The sequence below is a fragment of the Bombina bombina genome, chromosome 6, assembly GCF_027579735.1.
Source record: "Bombina bombina isolate aBomBom1 chromosome 6, aBomBom1.pri, whole genome shotgun sequence".
Classification (NCBI taxonomy): domain Eukaryota; kingdom Metazoa; phylum Chordata; class Amphibia; order Anura; family Bombinatoridae; genus Bombina; species Bombina bombina.
In genome coordinates, this window is record NC_069504.1 from 542,941,651 (window position 1) to 542,964,556 (window position 22,906).

General features: G+C 39.3%; 1 protein-coding gene across 2 annotated transcripts in view; it reads left to right on the top strand.

Moving 5' to 3' along the window:
• Positions 1-22,906, top strand: part of DMXL2 (Dmx like 2) — a 641,271-nt gene that overhangs the window by 364,852 nt on the left and 253,513 nt on the right. For both annotated transcript variants that reach the window (XM_053717470.1, XM_053717469.1), the window contains exons 21-24: positions 11,053-11,150; positions 12,043-12,208; positions 12,290-12,554; positions 12,920-13,986. In XM_053717470.1, the coding sequence (XP_053573445.1) occupies positions 11,053-11,150; positions 12,043-12,208; positions 12,290-12,554; positions 12,920-13,986 (1,596 nt within the window). The remainder of the gene's footprint in view (positions 1-11,052; positions 11,151-12,042; positions 12,209-12,289; positions 12,555-12,919; positions 13,987-22,906) is intronic.

The window sequence follows — 22,906 nt, forward strand, 5'->3', positions numbered from 1 at the left end:
GGTTGCTAATATTTGAAAACCAGTAGCCTGGGTTGTTGAAGTAATAATGTGTTCATCAAATTTTAAAGTTACAAACAGTAAGTATACAGTGCAGTACATCTAAACTGTTTTATTGAAATCTGTTTTACATATATATATATATATATATATATATATATATACACACACACACAGGAGATGGGATTGCACTACCAGAGTATCTAAATATAAACTTTTACAGTGTGTTTCTAGAAACACAATAAAATATGCTTTATATAGATATATGTACTCGTCTGCACAAATATTAACTCAAAAAGGTGCAGAGCTTATGTGAATAATAATCCCAAAGATACAAAAGTTCAAAACAAAAACTTGAATAAGAGAGACATATAATGTTCTCTTCTGATAAAAGTTCCTACTTACAAGCTCCAACCTTTATCACTATGAGGTAAGTAAATGGTGTTGCAGGAGAGCTCTTAAACGGAACCCACTGCAGGGTCTGTATCTTTAAACTATGCCTTCAGTGCTGTTTGCAGTGTGGTAGAAGCTATCAGAGTTTTTCCAGCCAGTATCATCCAAAATTGAACACAAACAGAATAATAGTGCAATACTGTGTTTTAATACGGCAAAATATCAACCCAATACATAAAGCCCTGAGGGTGTTTTGCTCAAATGGAATAACCTCAAGATAATATAAAAGATTCCAAATGCTGTTTAACGATCTGTCCTGTGTGCACCATAAAGTTCACGCCTCCCAGATCAGGATTTTGGTTGAAAGTTACCAATTAAAATGTATACACAGAAAAGTCCAAATAAAACATATGGCACTGTATCGAGTGCCCAAAACAGCTTACGCATTTCGAAGGAATATAACTTCACGTAACCGAAATCCGGGTCTGGGGGGCGTGAACTTTCTAGTGCACACAGAAGATATTATCTTGAGGTTATTTCATGTGAGCAGAACATTGGGTTGATATTTTGCCGTATTAAATCACAGTATTGCACTATTATTCTGTTTGTGTTTCATTTTGTATGAAGCTGGCTGTAGGATTTCTGATCGCTTCTACCACACTGCAAAAATCACTGAAGACCTTGTTTAAAGATACAGACCCTGCAGCGGGTTCCGTTTAGTGCTGGATTAGAGCTCTCCTGCAACGCCATTTACTTACCTCATAGTGATTGAGGTTGGAGCTTGTAAATAGGAACTTTTATCAGAAGAGAACATTATATCTCTTTCTTATTCAAGTTTTCGTTTTAACTTTTGTATCTTTGGGATTATTATTCACATAAACTCTGCACTTTTGAGAGTTAATATTTGTGCAGACGAGTACATATAGTTATATAAAGCATATTTTATTAATGCTTTTATAGAAATACTGCTTACACTGTAAATGTTACTATTTAGATTGGTGATACTCTGGTAGCACTATCCCACCTCTTGTTTGTTTGTATTATCCTGAATTCAGTGAGACTGGGAATTTTGCTGCATGCTGCTTAGGGATTTTGGCTGCTGTTTTAGATTCACACTTTTCTACATTCAATCCAGTGTATATACATATACATTTTTTTATCCATCATATGACTATTATCATTAATTTATATATATATATATATATATATATATATATATACACACACACACACACACACACACACACATATACATATAACAGAAAAGTGTTTCACTCATTCACTTTCATGATCAGATATTATGCCAGATTACGAGTGGAGCGCACAATATCACTTACACAAGCACATTTGCATGTGCTGGTATTACAAGTAAAGCGCAGTGCGATTGCGACCTTGCGTTCACATTGCATGGAAGTTTTGCGCTCACAAAAGCACGCTTCTAAAGGCTCCAATGGTAGCCTCGTTCTCATGACGTCAGACACAGCCTAGCTCAGTGAAAGGGGGTAAGTCGCACAGCCACTTGTAATTGATGTTTATTTCTTCTGTTATGTGTGATCAGTCCACGGGTCATCATTACTTCTGGGATATAACTCCTCCCCAACAGGAAATGCAAGAGGATTCACCCAGCAGAGCTGCATATAGCTCCTCCCCTCTACGTCAGTCCCAGTCATTCTCTTGCACCCAACGACTAGATAGGATGTGTGAGAGGACTATGGTGATTATACTTAGTTTTTATGACTTCAATCAAAAGTTTGTTATTTTAAAATAGCACCGGAGCGTGTTATTACTTCTCTGGCAGAGTTTGAGGAAGAATCTGACAGAGATTTTTTACTATGATTTTAACCGGAGTCGTTAAGATCATATTGCTGTTCTCGACCATCTGAGGGAGGTAAAGGCTTCAGATCAGGGGACAGCGGGCAGATGAATCTGCATTGAGGTATGTGGCAGTTTTTATTTTCTGAATGGAATTGATGAGAAAAGCCTGCCATACCGTTAAAATGACATGTATGTATACACTTCAGTATTCTGGGGATGGTATTTCACCGGAACTACTGTGTTAAAGGTCACTAATCCTTTTTAATAACTATTCTCATGTTAAACGTTTTTGCTGGAATGTAGAATCGTTTACATTGCTGAGGTACTGTGTGAATAAATATTTGGGCATTATTTTCCACTTGGCAGTTTTTTGCTTTAATTGTGACAGTTTCGTTTCTCTTCACTGCTGTGTGGGAGAGGGAGGGGCCGTTTTTGGCGCTCTTTGCTACGCATCAAAAAAAAACCTTTGCTAAAAGTTGTGTTGTTTTAAAGTTTGATGCAATAACTGTTTTTCAGTTCATTATTTCAACTGTCATTTAATCGTTAGTACCTCTTGAGGCACAGTGCGTTTTTTTGCTAAAAAAGATTATAACCAAGTTGTAAGTTTTTTTGCTAGTGTGTTAAACATGTCTGACTCAGAGGAAGATATCTGTGTCATTTGTTCCAATGCCAAGGTGGAGCCCAATAGAAATTTATGTACTAACTGTATTGATGCTACTTTAAATAAAAGTCAATCTGTACAATGTGAACAAATTTCACCAAACAGCGAGGGGAGAGTTATGCCGACTAACTCGCCTCACGCGACAGTACCTGCATCTCCCGCCCGGGAGGTGCGTGATATTTTGGCGCCTAGTACATCTGGGCGGCCATTACAGATAACATTACAAGATATGGCTACTGTTATGACTGAAGTTTTGTCTAAATTACCTGAACTAAGAGGCAAGCGTGATCACTCTGGGGTGAGAACAGAGTGCGCTGACAATGCTAGGGCCATGTCTGATACTGCGTCACAGCTCGCAGAGCATGAGGACGGAGAGCTTCATTCTGTGGGTGACGGTTCTGATCCAAACAGATTGGACTCAGATATTTCAAATTTTAAATTTAAATTGGAGAACCTCCGTGTACTACTAGGGGAGGTTTTAGCAGCTCTCAACGATTGTAACACTGTTGCAATACCAGAGAAACTGTGTAGGTTGGATAAATACTTTGCGGTACCGGCGAGTACTGACGTTTTTCCTATACCTAAGAGACTAACTGAAATTGTTACTAAGGAGTGGGATAGACCCGGTGTGCCGTTCTCACCCCCTCCAATATTTAGAAAGATGTTTCCAATAGACGCCACCACTCGGGACTTATGGCAAACGGTTCCCAAGGTGGAGGGAGCAGTTTCTACTTTAGCTAAGCGTACCACTATCCCGGTGGAGGATAGCTGTGCTTTCTCAGATCCAATGGATAAAAAATTAGAGGGTTACCTTAAGAAATTGTTTGTTCAACAAGGTTTTATATTACAACCCCTTGCATGTATCGCGCCGATTACGGCTGCGGCAGCATTTTGGATTGAGTCGCTTGAAGAGAACCTTAGTTCCTCTACGCTAGACGACATTACGGACAGGCTTAGAGTCCTTAAACTAGCTAATTCTTTCATTTCGGAGGCCGTAGTACATTTAACCAAACTTACGGCTAAGAACTCAGGATTCGCCATACAGGCACGCAGGGCACTGTGGCTAAAATCCTGGTCAGCTGATGTTACTTCTAAGTCCAAATTACTTAATATACCTTTCAAGGGGCAGTCCTTATTCGGGCCCGGTTTGAAAGAAATTATCGCTGACATTACGGGAGGTAAGGGCCACGCCCTACCTCAAGACAAGGCCAAAGCTAAGGCTAGACAGTCTAATTTTCGTCCCTTTCGGAATTTCAAAACAGGAGCAGCATCAACCTCCACTGCACCAAAACAGGAAGGAGCTGTTGCTCGTTACAGGCAAGGCTGGAAGCCTAACCAGTCCTGGAACAAAAGCAAGCAGGCCAGGAAACCTGCTGCTGCCCCAAAGACAGCATGAACCGAGAGCCCCCGATCCGGGACCGGATCTAGTAGGGGGCAGACTCTCTCTCTTCGCCCAGGCCTGGGCAAGAGATGTTCAGGATCCCTGGGCACTAGAGATCATATCTCAGGGATACCTTCTAGACTTCAAATTATCTCCCCCAAGAGGGAGATTTCATCTGTCAAGGTTGTCAACAAACCAGATAAAGAAAGAAGCGTTTCTACGCTGCGTACAAGATCTGTTAACAATGGGAGTGATCCATCCGGTTCCGTGGTCGGAACAAGGACAAGGGTTCTACTCAAACCTGTTTGTGGTTCCCAAAAAAGAGGGAACTTTCAGGCCAATCTTAGATTTAAAGACTCTAAACAAATTCCTAAGAGTTCCATCGTTCAAAATGGAAACTATTCGGACAATCTTACCCATGATCCAAGAGGGTCAGTACATGACCACAGTGGATTTAAAGGATGCTTACCTTCACATACCGATCCACAAAGATCATCACCGGTATCTAAGGTTTGCCTTCTTAGACAGGCACTACCAGTTTGTAGCTCTTCCATTCGGATTGGCTACGGCTCCAAGAATCTTCACAAAGGTTCTGGGTGCCCTTCTAGCGGTACTAAGACCGCGAGGGATTTCGGTAGCTCCGTACCTAGACGACATTCTAATACAAGCTTCAAGCTTTCAAACTGCCAAGTCTCATACAGAGTTAGTTCTGGCATTTCTAAGGTCGCATGGATGGAAAGTGAACGAAAAGAAGAGTTCTCTCTTTCCTCTCACAAGAGTTCCATTCTTGGGGACTCTTATAGATTCTGTAGAAATGAAGATTTACCTGACAGAAGACAGGTTAACAAAACTTCAAAATGCATGCCGCGTCCTTCATTCCATTCAACACCCGTCAGTAGCTCAATGCATGGAGGTGATCGGCTTAATGGTAGCGGCAATGGACATAGTACCTTTTGCACGCCTACACCTCAGACCGCTGCAATTATGCATGCTAAGTCAGTGGAATGGGGATTACTCAGATTTGTCCCCTACTCTGAATCTGAATCAAGAGACCAGAAATTCTCTTCTATGGTGGCTTCATCGGCCACACCTGTCCAGGGGGATGCCATTCAGCAGGCCAGACTGGACAATTGTAACAACAGACGCCAGCCTACTAGGTTGGGGCGCTGTCTGGAATTCTCTGAAGGCTCAGGGACTATGGAATCAGGAGGAGAGTCTCCTTCCAATAAACATTCTGGAATTGAGAGCAGTTCTCAATGCCCTTCTGGCTTGGCCCCAGTTAATAACTCGGGGGTTCATCAGGTTTCAGTCGGACAACATCACGACTGTAGCTTACATCAACCATCAGGGAGGGACAAGAAGCTCCCTAGCAATGATGGAAGTATCAAAGATAATTCGCTGGGCAGAGTCTCACTCTTGCCACCTGTCAGCAATCCACATCCCGGGAGTGGAGAACTGGGAGGCGGATTTCTTGAGTCGCCAGACTCTTCATCCGGGGGAGTGGGAACTTCATCCGGAGGTCTTTGCCCAAATACTTCGACGTTGGGGCAAACCAGAGATAGATCTCATGGCGTCTCGCCAGAACGCCAAACTTCCTCGCTACGGGTCCAGATCCAGGGATCCGGGAGCAGTTCTGATAGATGCTTTGACAGCACCTTGGAACTTCAGGATGGCTTATGTGTTTCCACCCTTCCCGCTGCTTCCTCGATTGATTGCCAAAATCAAACAGGAGAGAGCATCAGTAATTCTAATAGCACCTGCTTGGCCACGCAGGACTTGGTATGCAGATCTAGTGGACATGTCATCCTGTCCGCCTTGGTCTCTACCTCTAAGACAGGACCTTCTGATACAGGGTCCATTCAAACATCAAAATCTAACTTCTCTGAAGCTGACTGCTTGGAAATTGAACGCTTGATTTTATCAAAACGTGGTTTTTCTGAGTCGGTTATTGATACCCTGATTCAGGCTAGGAAGCCTGTTACCAGAAGGATTTACCATAAAATATGGCGGAAATACCTATACTGGTGCGAATCCAAAGGTTACTCCTGGAGTAAGGTTAGGATCGCTAGGATATTGTCTTTTCTACAAGAAGGTTTAGAAAAGGGTTTATCAGCTAGTTCATTAAAGGGACAGATTTCAGCTCTGTCCATCTTGTTACACAGACGTCTGTCAGAAAATCCAGACGTCCAGTCCTTTTGTCAGGCTTTAGCTAGGATCAAGCCTGTGTTTAAAGCTGTTGCTCCACCATGGAGTTTAAACTTAGTTCTTAACGTTTTACAGGGTGTTCCGTTTGAACCCCTTCATTCCATTGATATAAAAATGTTATCTTGGAAAGTTCTGTTTTTAATGGCTATTTCCTCGGCTCGAAGAGTCTCTGAGTTATCAGCCTTACATTGTGATTCCCCTTATCTGATTTTTCACTCAGACAAGGTAGTTCTGCGTACTAAACCTGGGTTCTTACCTAAGGTAGTCACTAACAGGAACATCAATCAAGAGATTGTTGTCCCATCCTTGTGTCCTAATCCTTCTTCAAAGAAGGAACGTCTTTTACACAATCTGGATGTAGTTCGTGCCCTCAAGTTCTACTTGCAGGCAACTAAAGATTTTCGCCAAACTTCTTCCTTGTTTGTCGTTTACTCTGGACAGAGGAGAGGTCAAAAAGCTTCTGCTACCTCTCTATCTTTTTGGCTTCGTAGCATAATACGTTTAGCCTATGAGACTGCTGGACAGCAGCCTCCTGAAAGAATTACAGCTCACTCCACTAGAGCTGTGGCTTCCACTTGGGCCTTTAAGAATGAGGCCTCTGTTGAACAGATTTGCAAGGCTGCAACTTGGTCTTCGCTTCATACTTTTTCCAAATTTTACAAATTTGACACTTTTGCTTCTTCGGAGGCTATTTTTTGGGAGAAAGGTTCTTCAGGCAGTGGTTCCTTCTGTATAATGAGCCTGCCTATCCCTCCCGTCATCCGTGTACTTTTGCTTTGGTATTGGTATCCCAGAAGTAATGATGACCCGTGGACTGATCACACATAACAGAAGAAAACATAATTTATGCTTACCTGATAAATTCCTTTCTTCTGTTGTGTGATCAGTCCACGGCCCGCCCTGTTTTAAGGCAGGTAAATATCTTTTAAATTATACTCCAGTCACCACTTCACCCTTGGTTACTCCTTTCTCGTTGATTCTTGGTCGAATGACTGGGACTGACGTAGAGGGGAGGAGCTATATGCAGCTCTGCTGGGTGAATCCTCTTGCATTTCCTGTTGGGGAGGAGTTATATCCCAGAAGTAATGATGACCCGTGGACTGATCACACAACAGAAGAAAGGAATTTATCAGGTAAGCATAAATTATGTTTTATAGCGCACCCATAAACGGGCGAATTTGCCTGTTTACTAGCTCGCAATAAATTAGCGCTCCACTTGTAATGTAGCCCATAATTTTGTTGCCATGTGCACATGTAACGCAGAGCTAAGAGGAAGCTGCTTTGTGTGATGTTAACTTATATTTATCTGTTTTAATGCACATTCACTTGGCATCACCACATCTAAAGGCTTCTTGACATGTACAGTATATAATAGTTCATTACTAGTGTTCCCTACTATAAACAAACAATATAGAAATTTGTAATACAGACACTATTAAGAGTGCCACGTCACAGGGGAATGATAGGATACCTTATAGAGCCACTTTAGTGGCTAATAGGTATTGTTCGTTTATGGAGGAAAGAACTGTGCAAGTTTGCGGGTAAACTACAGTGCTCCTCTGTACATCTGAATAGTTATTTAGTTCAAGCAGTTATTTGATCTAGTGTTTTTGGGGGTTTAAGTAATTTGAATGTCACATATGTTTTTAGTTCTTCCTGGAATATTATATTTGGTTGTTGAAGCTTTAATCATCCATACTTGCATGCATCTTCTATTAAGATTAAGTAGTTCTTTGGTCAGTCTGTTATTTTCTGCTTCGTTTCGTATTTTCACACCTTCAAAAATATATTTCTTCCCAATTTATTTTCCCAGATTTACACAAATATGAGTGTAACATATGCATATTTTGGATTTGGACAGACATCTCCACAGTTATACTGAATGTATTAGAGAATACAGGGGAAACTGAATATCAGCAAGGATTTTTAACTTTAACTCTTTATATTAATATGAGCACATATGCCATCCTGAGGTTTACTCTGTAAACACACTGTTTTACTTTATGTTCAGCACATTAAAGGGACATTCCAGTCAAAATATAAATGCACATAGATTTATTGCATCTTTGAATAGAAACATATTTGCAATATACATGTATTGGCAAAAATGCTTCTAGTAAAAGTTATCACTTTTTAGTGTTAAGATTTTTCTCTGCATGTGCATGTGAAGCATAGCTAGATATTTTCACTGCTCCCACATTTTAAAAAATGCAGCTGCTCAGATCATCAGTGGGGCTTGTATCATGTCAGCAATTAGCAAATTGAATCATAATAGATGGTACAAGCACCTTAGGCTCTCTGAACAAGTGTTGTGTTTAAAATGCTGGTGCACGGCAGGGATAGGCAAGGTGTCCGTACACGGACACTGGTGTCCGTGACTGGCCCTTGCAGTGTCCGCCACCCATTTTGTGGAGGGGAGGGAGGAGTAGGACAGATGAATGCTGGTCCTTACTCTTCGTTGACCCAAGCAGCGCCACGCTTAGTAGCGGGAAAGTGAGGGAAGAAGCAAGCTGCCTGCAGTCAACTAACCGTCAGTTGTGACCCATCCCAATTCCTTGATCTGTGCGCTAGCATGATGCTGGTGTTTGTGTGTAGAAGACCGCTGCCTACTCTGACAAACCTTACATAACCAAGTAAGTAACCAACCATGATGATCATGCAATTAACATCAAGGTGGGTGGGTTTGGTCAGGAGTTACAGACTCTCAATATAACCAAAAAAATAAATAAAAGGTAATACCATATAAATGTTATTTTAAAGTTGTTTGATTAGATGACTAATTTGTACTTGTGGAACTAGACCAGGGGCGTCCAACGTGCAACAGCAAAGTTTCGCTCTTCTGACTTACAGAAACATAGATTATGTCGGCAGATAGGAACCATTTGGCCTATCTAGTCTGCCCAATTTTCTGAATACTTTCATTAGTTCCTGGCCTTATCTTATATCTTATATCTTAACCTTATGCCTATCCCATGCATGTTTAAACTACTTCACTGTCTCTACCACTTCTGCTGGATGGCTATTCCACCACGTATCCACTACCCTCTCTGTAAAGAGAGTGTTTTTTGATGTTTTTAATTTGAAATGTACCTTGGTGTCCTTTACTAATGTCTGTACTTTGGAAAATGTCCACCACAGCCTTGGTTCGTGTCTATCCCTGGTGCACGGTGCATACTTAAATACACTTTTGAAACAGCTATAGCTTTTATTAGAAGCCTTTTTGTTAATGCATGTATATTACAAAATTGCTTCTGTTCATTACCAAAATGCTCCCATGTGGTTTCCAATTTTGACTGGAATGTCCCTTTAAGTACACAAAACTTTCTGGGGAGCTAATGCAGGCCTTTCTGCTAAGGACATTTGTCAAATATCAGTGCACAGTTTAATGATGGGCTTTCTCATGGCCAAGAGAGTATAACACTTTGGAGCTTTATTTTGAGCCCATTTCTATTCCAAAAGATGTGAAGATGTGACATTCAAAATATGAAACCCAAGATTGTTCTTCATTTTGTACCAATCCGTAAAAGGATATAAAACCCAAATGTCTTTCATTTAAAAAAAAAAAAAACTTCCAATTTACTTCTATTGTGGAATGTACCATGCTCTTGGTATTCTTGTTGAAGGAGCAGCAATACACTACTGGGAGGTAGCTGAACACATCAGGTGAGGCAATGACAAGAGGCATATGTATGCAGACACCATTAAGCAGCTAGCTCACAGTAATTCATTGCTGCTCCTGAGACTACCTATGTATTCTTTTCAAGAAAGGATACTTAAAGAACTAAACAAATTACTAACGGAAGTAAACTGGAAACTTGTTTAAAATTGCATGCTCTATCTGAATCATGAAAGAAAAATGTATGTATTGATGTCCCTTTAGTGTGACAAAAAGATTATTCTTTACAAACCTGATGTTGAAATAACTATAAAATATAATTTGTGATGATCTATTGAAAGCTGAAAAAGATACATAACTTATGATTGATGTGAAGTTCCCTGGCAATATATATATACAGTATATGAACCAATTATGGGAATAATAGTTTATTGTATTGTATATTTGATCTGTACTTTTCATGTGTATGATGTGATTGCATTTCTGTTAGTTATAAGCTCTCATTCAAATCTTTATTAAAGCTTGTCACTTATACTATAGCTTGTAAAATACAGGTCTGTTCAAACTGATTATTGTGCTCTAGTGTAGTTAAACATTGTATGTCAAATATTATTTGAAAGGTTTTGCACTTTATTTATTTTTGTCTCTGTAGTGTGGTAACTGAGTGCTTACTTGTCAAGAATTGCTTTCTGTATAAAATGCCAAAAAAAAAACAAACAAAACTGGTGTTCTTTAGTTATTAATAGTTTTCTGTGTTTTTCTTTTATTTCACCATTTTTATCTCAAGCATTACATTTAAAAATAATTAAAAAAATATATATATCTGTATTAATACAAAGTTTTCGCTTTTGATCTTATAAGAAAAGACATTACCTAAATGTTTGAATTGTGGGTAATTATTAATACAAAGTTTTCGCTTTTGATCTTATAAGACAAGACATTACCTAAATGTTTGAATTGTGGGTAATTATTTGTTTTCAACAGGTTGCCAAAGCAGCATTTCAAAGACATAATGACCCATTAGATGCTGCAGTTTTCTACTTGGCAATGAAGAAGAAGGCTGTGCTTTGGGGTTTGTTCAGGTAAATCCTCCTTAAAGGAGATAATGCCAGCTTTCTGTACATGCTTGATGCACATGCACATGTACAGTATATAGGTAAAAAGTATGCATAGATCTTCCTTGAATATTTTTGCACATTAATAATAGAAGTTCCACAGAAGATTGATTACTTTAAAACTATATATGAAAGTACCATATGTACTTAGTAAAGATTTATAAGAATGCAAACAGTTTGCCAACAAATAATCCATACCCATAAGAATGCACAAGTATTTTCACATGTAAGATGTGACCAACCATATTTCCTTTCTTTTTCTCGGGCACCAACTTTTTTTTTGTAGCCTTTAATGATACATGCATTTTTCATCCACCATCTGTCAGCTGTATGTCTCAACTTAACTTCTCTTTCAATCCCATTTGAAACAAAGTAAAGCAAACATTGGGCTTCCACCCAAACCACTTGCCACAGCAGCATTTCACACCCAGATCAAATCACGTTTTTCTATTTTAATATCAGTCATGAGCTCTTAAACCAGTTATCACTGTGTTTATATGAAATATGCATCCTTCCCTTCATCATTCATACCTTCACCCAGCTTCCACGTCCAACTACCCTCAAACCAAAGAGGCTTCCTTTCTTGCCATACATGGTATTAACATATTTTCTTTCCATTTCATCCCATATTTCTATCAGTCTGTCTACATTTTCTTATTGTCTTATTATTTTGTTCCATATAAATTTCACTAACTTCCATTTAGCTCGCTATCCCTTACCCAGTTTTCAGACACACAGAAGACACATAGAAAAGTAATATTTATACTGTAGTATAATTTTATTGTGCTATAGCAAAAGTTTGTCAGTTTATATTTTTCCATATGCTCTCATGGAAACTCCTGTGTTAATTTTCTTCCAGGTCTCAGTGCGATGAAAAGATGACTCAGTTTTTCAGCCATAATTTTACTGAGGACAGATGGCGCAAAGCAGCCCTAAAGAATGCCTTTTCATTGCTTGGAAAGCAACGATTTGAGCAGTCTGCTGCTTTCTTTTTATTGGCTGGTTCATTAAAGGATGCTATTGAGGTAAAAAAAAACAACATAATTTTAGTCTTTGTAAAATAATTATTCTTATCCATAATTAATTTCAAACTTGATCTATTCCAGGTGTGTCTGGAAAAGATGGAAGATATCCAGCTTGCTATGATCATTTCTAGATTATATGAATCAGAAATTGACACATCGTCAACATATGAATCACTTCTTTATGAAAAAGTATTGGGCTGCAGCAAAGATGGTACAGGTTTTTGCTGCAGGAAGCTGCACCCTGATCCTTTTTTGAGAAGCATTGCATACTGGATAATGAAAGATTACACTAAGGCACGTGATACTTTATTGGAACAAACCCCAAAAGAAGATGATAAAAATCCAGGTATGTGAACTACAATCGGTCAATCAAACATACAAAAGATTTATAATGAATGTTGTTTAAATGTGTTGTGTTTTTACATATTTTAAATATAATTCATTAAAATACTACTTATTGATATCATCTACCTTACGTTCTGAATGTTAATGGGGCTAGTATATGATGATTTATTTGCTAATATCCTTATTCACTGATCTTTTTTTATAAATGTACAATACTGAAAACATGCAGTTTTTATATTTTAACAAGACTTGTGCAGTGTAATTGAGATATTCATTTTCTAGAAAGCTATTATCCTACATTTGTATTTTACACATACAATAGACTGTTTTTTCATTTTATGTTTTTAATTTATTTGATTTCTCTAGTTCTCATAAAGTCGTGCAATCCAGTGGTATTCAGTTTTTATAACTACCTACGGACTCACCCTCTGCTAATTCTAAGAAATTTCAATACTCCTGATGCCGCACTGTCAACTCCAGGATTTAAGACAGAGAAACTTCATGTGGATAAAATAAATCTGATTGAAAGGAAATTATTTTTCACCACAGCAAATGCCCAATTCAAAGTAGGGTGTCCAGTTCTTGCTCTAGAAGTGCTTTCCAAGATCCCTAAACTCACCAGGAAAATGCCTAGTGGTGATGGTGGTTTGAGCTTAGATTCTGTTGGACAAAACAGTCTGCAATCTTTAGATAAAGCAAGTCATTTGGTGGAGGGGATCACAAATGACTGGCTAACTCCAGTAGTAAACCCAACAAAATTGTCACACTGTGAAGGTTCTGTGACAGACTTTGACTGGAGTGTGCCAGCTTTGACTGTCGAGGATGAGCCACTTCAGCTAGATTGGGGTGATGATCAAGGAAGTGATCAAGACGAAGATGGAATAGTATTAAAAACTTTTGATACAGAGCAAAAAAAGCAAAGTGAAAATAATTTCAATTCAGAATCACAAACACCTGATAATGTGAAAGAGGAAAGTGAAGTTGATGTAATTGCAGAACAACTTAAATTTAGAGCATGTTTGAAGATTCTGATGACTGAACTAAGAACTTTAGCGACAGGACACGAAGTAGATGGAGGTAAACTGAGATTTCAGCTGTACAACTGGCTGGAGAAAGAGATTGCTGCCATGCACAAAATATTTAATCATGAAACTGAGAGCAAAGATTACACAGCTAAAGTATCATCCAGTGACATTTTAGACAACCAAAATTTCACTGAGAAGACAGATATTGGCTCATACGAGCGCCACCAGATAGAACGTCGTAGATTACAAGCCAAAAGAGAACATGCAGAAAAGCGAAAATGGTGGCTACAAAAGAACCAGGCTCTGTTAAGGGTTTTCCTAAGTTACTGTAGTTTACATGGAGCACAAGGAGGTGGTCTGGCTTCTGTAAGAATGGAACTCAAATTTTTGTTGCAAGAGTCTCAGCAGGTAATGCTTAGGTATTGGTGTGTGTGTATGTATAAATGTGTGTGTAGACATATATTGCTAGTATTAGCTCAGACTGCTAATTTGGACATTGCAATATATTTAATGTTCTGTACTTATCTTGTGTGCTTGCTATATGTGACTGCCTTAAACATTACTGAAATTATGCAATGTGTATTTCATAATTTATTGTGTCATTTCTATTCCACTCAGAAAGGCTTGAGTAGGTATACCATGCTTAAAGGGACAATGCACTGTAAAATTGTTTTCCCCTTAATATGTTTCCAATTAATTTGTATACCAGCTGCAGAGTTTAAAGTGTTTGGTGGGGTTGTTCCTTTAAGTTTATTTTTGCATATGGAATAGCTGTTTCTGCTAGTTGAAGCCACAAACCACTATAATAGTCTGATCTTGTAGAAAGAGAATACCTAATTTCTTTTACAAAGATATGACGAGTCCACGGATTTCATACTTACTTGTGGGATATTAACCTCCTGCTAACAGGAAGTGGCAAAGAGCACCACAGCAGAGCTGTATATATAGCCCCTCCCCTTCCCCTCCTCCCCCAGTCATTCTCTTTGCCTGTGTTATACTAGTTAGACATGATAAAGTGAGGTGTTAGTTTTAGTTTCTTCAATCAAGAAGTTTTTTATTTTAAATGTTACCGGTGCATACTATTTTCCTCAGGGGGATATGGAAGAAGATTTCTGCCCTGAGGTTTGATTATCTTAGCATTTGTAACTAAGATCCACGCTGGTTTCCACAAGACTTCTGAAGGTAACGATGAGACATCTTCAGTGTGGAGACAGGTTTCATGCTACAAGCAGCATTAAGGTATGTGCAGCCTTTTTTTCTGAGGAGACTTGGTGTATCAGAACTGGCTGGCATTATTTCCCTGTATGGGAATGGGGTAAGCAGTAAAACCTATTTTAATAAGAGGGGTGTTACTGGAGTCCCTATTTTATATTTATCATTAGTTGATATTTGGGCATTATGTGACATGGGAGACAATATAAAAAACAATGTTTTATTTTTTTTTATTTTTGGCACTTAAAACTTATTGGTTTTATGCTTGAGGGTTATATTGTGTGTGTATTTTTACTTTAGTGCAAAACTGCATTTCCATGCGGTGTTGTTTGGGCCTACTCCAACTTTTGACCTTAAGGGGCGGAGCCTATTTTGACGCAATTTCTTCAGGCTTAGCAGCAGCAAACAGTAACTCGGTGGCTCCTGGACTGTGTAGCTGGTCTGAAGGGTTGGAAACTTGATTTGAAGTACCCTGGGGGTAGGTAGGCGCCACAGCAGAGCTGTCGCAAGGTGCAGAGTGTATTTTTATCTATCTTTTGACTACATGTTGATATAAGTACTTCTAAAGCCTTATTTCTGCCCTTGCTTCTGAGTGCAGTAATTTTTGGATTAACCAACGATATTAAAGGGACACTGGACCCAAAATTTTTCTTTCGTGATTCCGATAGAGCATGCAATTTTAAGCAACTTTCTAATTTACTCCTATTATCAATGTTTCTTCTTTCTTTGCCATCTCTATATGAAAAAGAAGGCATCTAAGCTTTTTTTCTTGGTTCAGAATTCTGGACAGCAGTTTTTGATTGGTGGATGAATTTATCCACCAATCAGCAAGGACAACCTAGGTTGTTCACCAAAAATGGGCCGGCATCTAAACTTACATTCTTGCATTTCAAATAAAGATACCAAGAGAATAAAGAACATTTGATAATAGGAATACATTAGAAAGTTGCTTAAAATGTTATGCTCTATCTGAATCACAAAAGAAAAAAATTGGGTACAGTGTCCCTTTAAGTTAAATTTGGGAATAATTTTTTTTTTTGTGCATTTTGGAAAAATTGTTCACTTTTTCTTTTCTTAAAGGCACAGTACACATTTTTTCTAATGTTTATTTTATGCTATAAATAAGTGTTTAAACGACTTTTGTGGTATACTAGTCTGTTCAACATGCCTAACATTGAGGTTTCTCATTGTTCTATGTGTTTAGAAGCTATTGTGTAACTTTTGTACTGAAAGGGCTTTACAATGTTAAAAGCATATTTTAAATAAAGTAAGTGTGCCTAGGGATGATTCTCAGTCTGAAGAGAATCAGGATATGCCATCCAATTCTCCCCAAATGTCACAACCTTTTATTCCCACACAAGCGACGCCTAGTACTTCCGGTGCGTCCAATTCCTTTACTCTGCAGGGTGAAAACTCTGAGGATGAAATTTCTGATTCAGGGAATGTTTTGCCTCAGACAGATTTGGATGCTATGTCATTTAAATTTAAGCTTGAACACCTCTGTCTGTTGCTTATGGAGGTTTTAGCGACTCTGGACCATTGTGATCCTATTGTGATTCCTCCAGAGAAATTGTGTAAAATGGATAAATATTTGGAAGTTCCTACTTACACTGATGTTTTTCCGGTTCCTAAGAGAATTTCGGAAATTATTAGTAAGGAATGGCATAGACCAGGTATACCGTTTTCTCCCTCTCCTAATTTTAAGAAAATGTTTCCTATATCAGATACCATTCGGGACTCATGGCAAGCGGTCCCTAAGGTAGAGGGAACTATTTCTTCCCTAGCTAAGCATACTACTATACTCATTGAGGATAGTTGTGCTTTCAAGGATCCTATGGATAAGAAATTAGAAGGTCTACTAAAGAAATTATTTGTTAATCAGGGTTTTCTTTTACAACCTACGGCTTGCATTGTTCCAGTAACTACTGCAGCAGCTTTTTGGTTTAAGGCTCTAGAAGAGTCTCTTAAGGTTGAGACTCCATTAGATGACATTCTAGATAGAATTAAGGCTCTTAAGATAGCTAATTCTTTTATTACTGATGCCGCTTTTCAAATTGCTAAATTAGAAGCAAAAAATGCAGCATTTGCTATTTTAGCACGTAGAGCATTGTGGCTCAACTCTTGGTCTGCTGCTGTGTCATCAAAACATAAGCTTTTAGCTATTCCCTTTAAAGGTAAGACCCTTTTTGGGCCAGAATTGAAGGAGATCATTTCTGATATTACAGGAGGTAAGGGCCATGCCCTACCGCAGGATAGTTCGGTAAAAATGAGGGGTAAATAGAATAATTTCGTTCCTTTTGGAACTTTAAAGGAGGACCCCCCGCTTCTTCTTCCACAAAGCAGCATGAAAGGGTGGCCCCCGATCCGGGACCGGATCTAGTAGGGGGCAGACTTTCTTTCTTTGCTCAGGCTTGGGCAAGTGATGTCCAGGATTCCTGGGCACTAGAAATAGTGACCCACGGTTATCAATTGGAATTCCAGGTTTTTCTCTCAAGAGGGAGATTTTATCTTTCAAAATTATCTGCAAACCAGATAAAGAGAGAGGCGTTCTAACGCTGTGTAAAAGACCTTTTTACTATGGGAGTAATCTGTCCTGTTCCAAAATTGGAACAGGGGTTTTACTCAAACCTATTTGTGGTCCCCAAAAAAGAGGGAACATTCAGACCCTTTTTGAACCTCAAGTGTCTAAACAAATTTCTAAAAGTTCCATCATTCAAGATGGAGACAATTCGAACGATTTTGCCAATGATCCAGGAGGGTCAATATTTGACTACCGTGGATTTGAAGGATGCTTCCCTTCATATCCCAATCCACAAAGATCATCATCGGTTTCTAAGGTTTGCTTTCTTGGACAAACATTATCAGTTTGTGGCTCTTCCTTTTGGGTTGGCCACAGCACCCAGAATCTTCACAAAGGTTCTAGGGTCTCTTTTGGCGGTTTTCAGACTTCAAGGGATAGCGGTGGCGCCTTATCTGGACGATATTCTGATTCAGGCATCAACATATCATCTGACAAAATCTCACACGGACAGAGTGTTGTCTTTTCTGAGAACTCACGGCTGGAAGGTGAACATAGAGAAGAGTTCACTTGTTCCACAGACAAGGGTTCCTTTTCTGGGAACTCTGATAGACTCGGTAGCCATGAAATTATTTCTGACGGAGGTCAGAAAATCAAAGATTTTGAATACTTGCGGAGCACTTTTGTCCATTCCTCGGGCATCAGTGGCTCAGTGTATGGAGGTAATCAGATTAATGGTAGCGGCAATGGACATTGTTCCGTTTGCTCGCTTTCATCTCAGACCACTGAAACTGTGCATGCTCGGTCAGTGGAATGGGGATTATGCGAATTTATCTCCAAAGATAATTCTGGATCAAGAGACCGGAAACTCTCTTCTTTGGTGTTTGTCGCCAGATCATCTGTCCCAGGGGACTTGTTTCCGCAGACCCTTGTGCGTGATAGTGACAACAGATGCCAGCCTTCTGGGCTGGGGTGCAGTTTGATACTCCCTGAAGGCTCGGGGTGTTTGGACTCAGGTGGAGTCTCTACTTCCAATCAATATTCAAGAACTGAGAGCAATATTCAATGCGCTTCAGGCGTGGCCTCAGTTGGCTTCGGCCAAATTCATCAAATTCCAGTCGGACAACATAACGACTGTGGCATATGTCAATCATCAGGGGGGAACAAGGAGTTCCTTAGCGATGATAGAAGTATCCAAGATAATCAGTTGGGCAGAGGCCCACTCTTGTCATCTGTCAGCGATCTACATCCCAGGGGTAGAGAACTGGGAAGCAGATTTTCTAAGTCGACAGACTTTTCATCCGGGGGAGTGGGAACTTCACCCGGAGGTATTTGCCTCATTTATTCTCAGATGGGGCAGACCGGAATTGGTTTTGATGGCATCTCGTCAGAATGCCAAGCTTCCAAGATACAGATCCCAGTCAAGGGATCCTCAGACCGAACTGATAGATGCCTTGGCAGTACCTTGACTGTTCAGCCTATCTTATGTGTTTACACCGTTTCCTCTCCTCCCACGCGTGATTGCTCGAATCAAACAGGAGAAAGCTTCAGTTATCCTGATAGCACCTGCGTGGCCACGCAGGACTTGGTATTCGGATCTAGTGGACATGTCCTCTCTGCCACCGTGGAAACTTCCGTTTAGACAGGACCTTCTCATTCAAGGTCCTTTCCAACATCCAAATCTAATTTCTCTGCAACTGACTGCGTGGAGATTGAACGCTTGATTTTATTGAAGCGAGGATTCTCCGGTTCAGTTATCAATACTTTGATACAGGCTAGAAAGCCTGTCACTAGAAAAATCTATCATAAGATATGGCGTAAATATATTTTTGGTGTGAATCCAAGGGTTACTCATGGAGTAAAGTTAGGATCCTAGGATTTTGTCTTTTCTCCAAGAAGGATTGGAGAAAGGGTTATCAGCAAGTTCCTTAAAGGACCAGTCAACACAGTTGATTTTCATAATCAAGAAATGCAAGATAACAAGACAATGCAATAGCACTTAGTCTGAACTTCAAATGAGTAGTAGATTTTTTTTTCTGACAATTTTAAGTTATGTCTTTTTCCACTCCCCATGTACCAGGTGACAACCATCAGCCATTCACAAATGCATACACATACCATGTGACAGCCATCAGCCATTCACAAACGCATACACACTTATTCTTGCACATGCTCAGTAGGAGCTGGTGACTTAAAAAGTTTAAATATAAAAAGACTGTGCACATTTTGTTAATGGAAGTAAATTGGAAAGTTGTTTAAAATGGCATGCTCTATCTGAATAATGAAAGTTTAATTTTGATTGAGTGTCCCTTTAAAGGGACAAATTTCAGCTTTTTCAATTCTGTTTCACAAACGTTTGGCAAATGTATCAGATGTTCAGTCTTTTTGTCAGGCTCTAACTAGAATTAAGCCTGTATTTAGACCTATTACTCCTCCCTGGAGTTTGAATTTAGTTCTTCAAGTTCTGCAAGGGGTTCCGTTTGAACCTATGCATTCCATAGATATTAAACTATTATCTTGGAAAGTTCTGTTTTTGGTTGCTATTTCTTCTGCTCGAAGAGTTTCTGAGCTTTCAGCATTACAGTGTGATTCGCCTTATCTGATATTTCATTCTGATAAGGTGGTTTTTACGTACCAAACCTGGGTTCCTTCCTAAGGTTTTTTCGAATAAGAATATTAATCAGGAAATTGTTGTTCCTTCCTTGTGTCCTAATCCTTCTTCTAAGAAGGAGCGTCTGTTACATAACTTGGACGTGGTCCGTGCCTTAAAGTTTTACTTACAGGCAACTAAGGATTTCCGTCAATCATCTTCATTATTCATTGTTTATTCTGGAAAGCTTAGGGGTCAGAAAGCTACGGCTACCTCTCTTTCTTTTTGGCTGAGAAGTATCATCCGCCTGGCATATGAGACTGCTGGACAGCATCCTCCAGAAAGAATTACGGCTCATTCTTCTAGGGCTGTAGCTTCCACATGGGCTTTTAAAAACGATGCATCTGTGGAACAGATTTGTAAGGCTGCGACTTGGTCGTCCCTTCACACTTTTTCCAAATTTGATACTTTTGCTTCTTCTGAGGCTATCTTTGGGAGAAAGGTTCTTCAAGCAGTGGTGGTTCCTGTCTTTTCCCTCCCTTTCATCCGTGTCCTATTGCTTTGGTATTGGTTTCCTACAAGTAAGGATGAAATCCGTGGACTCGTCATATCTTTGTAAAAGAAAACTAAATTTTTGCTTACCTGATAAATTACTTTCTTTTACGATATGACGAGTCCACAGCCCACCCTGTTCTTTTTAAGACAGTTTTTCTTTATATTTTTTGTAAACTTCAGTCACCTCTGCACCTTTTTAGCCTTTCCTTTTTCTCTTCCTATACCTTCGGCTGAATGACTGAGGGTGGAGGGGAAGGGGGGGGGGGGCTATATATACAGCTCTGCTGTGGTGCTCTTTGCCACTTCATGTTAGCAGGAGGTTAATATCCCACAAGTAAGGATGAAATCCGTGGACTCGTCATATCGTAAAAGAGAGTAATTTATCAGGTAAGCATAAATTTAGTTTCTTTCATGTAATTAGCAAGAGTCCATGAGCTAATGACGTATGGGATATACATTCCTACCTGGAGGGGCAAAGTTTCCCAAACCTCAAAATGCCTATAAATACACCCCTCACCACACCCACAAATCAGTTTTACAAACTTTGCCTCCTATGGAGGTGGTGAAGTAAGTTTGTGCTAGATTCTACGTTGATATGCGCTCCGCAGCAGGTTGGAGCCCGGTTTTCCTCTCAGCGTGCAGTGAATGTCAGAGGGATGTGAGGAGAGTATTGCCTGTTTGAATTCAATGATCTCCTTCTACGGGGTCTATTTCATGGGTTCTCCGTTATCGGTCGTAGAGATTCATCTCTTACCTCCCTTTTCAGATCGACGATATACTCTTATATATATACCATTACCTCTGCTGATTTTCGTTTCAGTACTGGTTTGGCTTTCTACAACATGTAGATGAGTGTCCTGGGGTAAGTAAGTCTTATTTTCTGTGACACTCTAAAGCTATGGTTGGGCACTTTTTTATAAAGTTCTAAATATATGTATTCAAACATTTATTTGCCTTGACTCAGGATGTTCAACATTTCCTTATTTCAGACAGTCGGTTTCATATTTGGGATAATGCATTTGAATATATCATTTTTTTCTTACCTTAAAAATTTGACTTTTTCCCTGTGGGCTGTTAGGCTCGCGGGGGCTGAAAATGCTTCATTTTATTGCATCATTCTTGTCGCGGACTTTCTTGGCGCGAAATTTTTTTTTCTATTTCCGGCGTCATACGTGTCGCCGGAAGTTGCGTCATTTTTGACGTTTTTTCGCGCCAAAAATGTCGGCGTTCCGGATGTGGCGTCATTTTTGGCGCTAATAGCATTTAGGCGCCAAATAATGTGGGCGTCAATTTTGTCTCCACTTTATTAAGTCTCATTTTTTGTTGCTTCTGGTTGCTAGAAGCTTGTATACTGGCATTTTTTCCCATTCCTGAAACTGTCATTTAAGGAATTTGATCAATTTTGCTTTATATGTTGTTTTTTCATATACATATTGCAAGATGTCCCACGTTGCAACTGAGTCAGAAGATACTACTGGAAAATCGCTGTCTGGTGCTGGAACTACCAAAGCTAAGTGTATCTGCTGTAAACTTTTGGTAGTTGTTCCTCCAGCTGTTGTTTGTATTAAATGTCATGACAAACTTGTTAATGCAGAAAATATTTCCTTTAGTAAAGTACCATTACCTGTTGCAGTTCCATCAACATCTAATGTTCAGAGTGTTCCTGATAACATAAGAGATTTTGTTTCTGAATCCATTAAGAAGGCTATGTCTGTTATTCCTCTTTCTGGTAAACATAAAAAGTATTTTAAAACTTCTCTTTATACAGATGAATTTTTAAATGAACATCATCATTCTGATTCTTCTGATACAGAGGATTCTGTCTCAGAGGTTGATGCTGATAAATCGTCATATTTATTTAAAATGGAATTTATCCGTTCTTTACTTAAAGAAGTCCTAATTGCATTAGAAATTGAGGATTCTGGTCCTCTGGATACTAAATCTAAACGTTTAGACAAGGTCTTTAGATCTCCTGTGGTTATTCCAGAAGTGTTTCCTGTTCCTGGTGCTATTTCTGAAGTAATTTCCAGAGAATGGAATAATTTGGATAATTCATTTACTCCTTCTAAACGTTTTAAGCAATTATATCCTGTACCGTCCGACAGATTAGAGTTTTGGGACAAACTCCCTAAAGTTGATAGGGCTATTTCTACCCTTGCTAAACGTACTACTATTCCTACGGCAGATGGTACTTCCTTTAAGGATCCTTTAGATAGGAAAATTTAATCCTTTCTAAGAAAAGCTTATCTGTGTTCAGGTAATCTTCTTAGACCTGCTATATCATTGGCTGATGTTGCTGCAGCTTCAACTTTTTGGTTGGAAACTTTAGCGCAACAAGTAACAGATCATGATTCTCATAATATTATTATTCTTCTTCAACATGCTAATAATTTTATCTGTGATGCCATTTTTGATATTATCAGAGTTGATGTCAGGTTTATGTCTCTAGCTAT